Raw genomic sequence first — 3225 nt, forward strand, 5'->3', positions numbered from 1 at the left:
TCACTGTGTTCCCAGGAGACTTCTGTTTCCAGGTGGGAGAGCACCCACGCTCAGGAGGTGCCCTTATTTGAATTCTTTGGTCCTAGTTCCACAGACAGCTCCTCGGATCTGTGAGCAGGTTCTGTGTCCACGGGAGAGCTATCAGAGTCCAGCCATGGTCCAGGGCCTTGGGGGAACATCTCACAGGCCTGGAGCAGCAAAGTCCTAGAGGTGGCTGGCTAAGTAGAAAGATACCAGTTCTGAGCTGGCTCAGCTGGCTTTGAACCAACCTGGCTCTTGCTCCCTCTGGGTGAGAAGTGCTTTCTCCAGAGATTTCAGTGACTTGAAGGTCTATGTTTGGGGTCCCAAAGGGGAAGCAAAAGCTCCCTCAAATCCTAACATGTCTGAGCTATGTGTTTATAATACAATACTCTGCCTGGATAGGGTACCTGCTGGCTCATTCCCATTCATCCATGCCTTTAAGCTTGGGTCAGGGCTTCTCTGCTGGGTCCTAGTCTGGGGCCGGTGGCACTCCCCCAATGACTTGAGAGATGCCACTGGTGAGACTCACTGTAGCACACACACACACCCCACACACACATCTTTAAAGACACAACACAGGACCTCCTCTAAAATGCTGCCAACTTCCTGTTTGGGTCAGGGTGGCACAAAGGCCAAAGCCAGTTTGAGTCCTAGCTGGTGGGGCTGACCAACGGTGGGTGTTTGTAAATGGATGAACAAGTCAATGGCAGAGTCAGAGTCTACTTCCTTACCCTGACTGTCTCCCCACCCCATCCCCTCTTCGTGGTGTGGTGCTTTCTTTCCACACACAGAAGAAGCTCTGCCAGGACAACTGCTTACCTAGCCTTCTGCTAAACGCTCCCTTCTATTGAGCTAAAGCTTTATCCTGAAGAGTTCTGGGAACAGGACAGAGACGCAGTGGGCCTCCCTGATGCTTAGTGACCACTGAAGATGGGGAGGGGCAGGCCATAGCCTGGGTACCCACAACTCCTGAAGTTCAAGCATCAACTCCCACAGTGGCCCAGGTAAACAGTCATCAAAGGCAGGCTCTGGGACAAGGCTGAGGTTACTGTGTGAGGGTGCCCAGGAGGGATGGCCGCTGGTTCTGCAGCAAGGACAATGGTGTGTTCCCACCCCAAGGGATGAGTCTGGGTTGTGTCCCTCTGTCCCTGGAGTGCCCAGCATCATCCCTGCCCTCATAGCTTTGTTTCTTTCTCTGTGTGTTTCTGCATGCCTTTCTGGTCTCTGTATTTCCATCTTGGTCTCTCTGAGGTGCGGCTCCTTCTCTCTTCATATGCTTCTCTGTCTGTGCACCCTGTATCTCTCAGTCTGTGTGTGTGTGTGTGTGTGTGTGTGTGTGTCCATCCTCCTCCTCTCCCTCTCTGTCTGGGCCTCTCTCTGTTCCTCCTCCATGCTCCCTCCCCCTTCTGCATTATCAGACTTGCTGTAGCCTCCTCCCATAGCCAGCCTAGCGGCAGAGGCAGTAACAGCCTGGGAGGCAGGCATAGCAGAAGCTGGCAAGGCAGCAGAGCTGGATCCGGTGCTGAGTCCAAGCAGAGTCAAGAACCAGCCATTGCGCTTGCTTCCTGTGCCTGCTGGGAGTGCCCCAGCAAGAACTCCGGACGGGGTGGGGGGAGCAGGGCGAGGTGCCACTTTAGTCTGGCTGGGGAGGCAGATGATGAGGAGTGATGGGGCAGGCATGCGGCCACTCCATCCTCTGCAGGAGCCAGCAGTACCCGGCAGTGCGACCGGCTGAGCCGTGAGTACTAGCAAGGGGGTCTGGGGTCTGGGGTCTGGATGAGCAGCAATGACAGGTACCACAGATGGGGCCAGGGAAGTCCCTCTAGGAACTGAGGTTGACATGGAGCTCAGCCACGTGGGAGGATCCTTTCTGTGGTTCCTGGCTGCAGGAATGCAACCTAGTTAGGGGTCTCTGTGTAAGGGAGGGATGCTTGGCATCCACTCATGAGGTGATGAAGCTGGGGTCCTAAAGACACGTTCCTGCCTGGGGGGATGGGTGGTGAGGAGCCTGAACTATGCTTGGGGTGGGGTGCAGTAGTTTGACCAAGGAGTTTTCGGGGGCTCTGGTGGCTGAGATAGGATGGTTCAGCACCCTGGAGAGAGACCATCTCTGTTGGGAGTGTGTCTATGGGGTGTGGTGTGCGTGAGAAAAATAGGATAAGGATATGTATGAGTAAGAGTGGTCCCAGGACAAGAGAGGATCAGGGGTTCTGGTGTTATTGGTAATGTGCCCCATACAACCAGGAATTAGGGGTTCCGGATGTCACTTTATACAACTTTACCTCAAATCATCTGTCCCAGGATAAGGTAGAGTCCTGGAGTGACAGCTGTGAGAGTTCCAAATTCCAAGGTGGCAGGCAGATGACAGTGTGTGTGTGTGTGTGTGTGTGTGTGTGTGTGTGTGTGTGTGTGCATGCACCTGTGGCGCGTTAGGGATATCCTGGGTGTAGAGAGGTCTCGCGTGTCCTGGGGTACCTGGAGTTGGATGTGGTTTGTGAACACCAGCGTGTAACTGTGGGGGGAGCCTGCCTATGTCTTAGTGTGAACACAGGCTGGTGTGTATATAAGGAGGCATGCATGCAAAGTCGTTCTCATATTGCCTGCATTCTAACATGTATGCTCTGTCAGAATGACTCGGTATGTTGTTTGCTTGCTTGAGTGTGCATTCACATCTGTGTGTTATGCTTGAATAACTGTTTCTAATGTTTGTGTAGGTGGATCTGTGTGTGTGCCTAAGTGTTCTGGTGTGGGTGTGTGATCATGGGCCTGGTGTGTCTGAATATGTAGGCATCTTGGTCTTTGTGTGATTGGTGTACACGTGTGTGCCTATTTATGTCCATTTATGTGTGTGAGTTTCTTTTCTTTGATGGTGGACTGCACAGTTGGGGCACTTTTGCCTACCCAGGGAGAGAGGGAGTGGCTGAATGTGTGGCCACCTCTGTGAGTCCAGGACATTTCATTCTATACCCTGTGGAGAGATGCAGAAAAGAAATAGACAATAATGGCCCTGCCCTCTGGGGCCTCTTAAGCCTCACAGACACAAAATAGTGTGAGAATAACGGAACATTAAAGAGCAGCATACGCTAACAGGTGGGTGCGTCCTGGGACTGGCTAATTACTGCGGTGTGATTGGACCGAAGAACAACAGGGAGGAAGCTCTGTGTGTGTGTGTGTGTGTGTGTGTGTGTGTGTGTGTGTGTGTGT

General features: G+C 52.9%; 1 protein-coding gene across 4 annotated transcripts in view; it reads left to right on the top strand.

Moving 5' to 3' along the window:
* Positions 1-961: 961 nt before the first annotated feature.
* The window catches only part of Pde2a (phosphodiesterase 2A), a 90430-nt gene continuing 88166 nt past the window's right edge, over positions 962-3225 (top strand). The window contains exon 1 of one of the 4 annotated variants that reach the window (XM_026790083.1): positions 962-1025. Coding sequence is in view for 1 of the 4 variants with exons in the window: in XM_005368786.3 (XP_005368843.1) it covers positions 1689-1759 (71 nt within the window). In the remaining 3 variants the exon portion in view is untranslated. Of the gene's footprint in view, positions 1026-1450; positions 1760-3225 lie in introns of those variants that run through there. The other 3 variants (XM_005368786.3, XM_026790081.1, XM_026790084.1) reach the window with 3 other exon arrangements.

Source organism: Microtus ochrogaster, unplaced genomic scaffold (assembly GCF_000317375.1).
Source record: "Microtus ochrogaster isolate Prairie Vole_2 unplaced genomic scaffold, MicOch1.0 UNK41, whole genome shotgun sequence".
In the NCBI taxonomy this organism is placed as follows: domain Eukaryota; kingdom Metazoa; phylum Chordata; class Mammalia; order Rodentia; family Cricetidae; genus Microtus; species Microtus ochrogaster.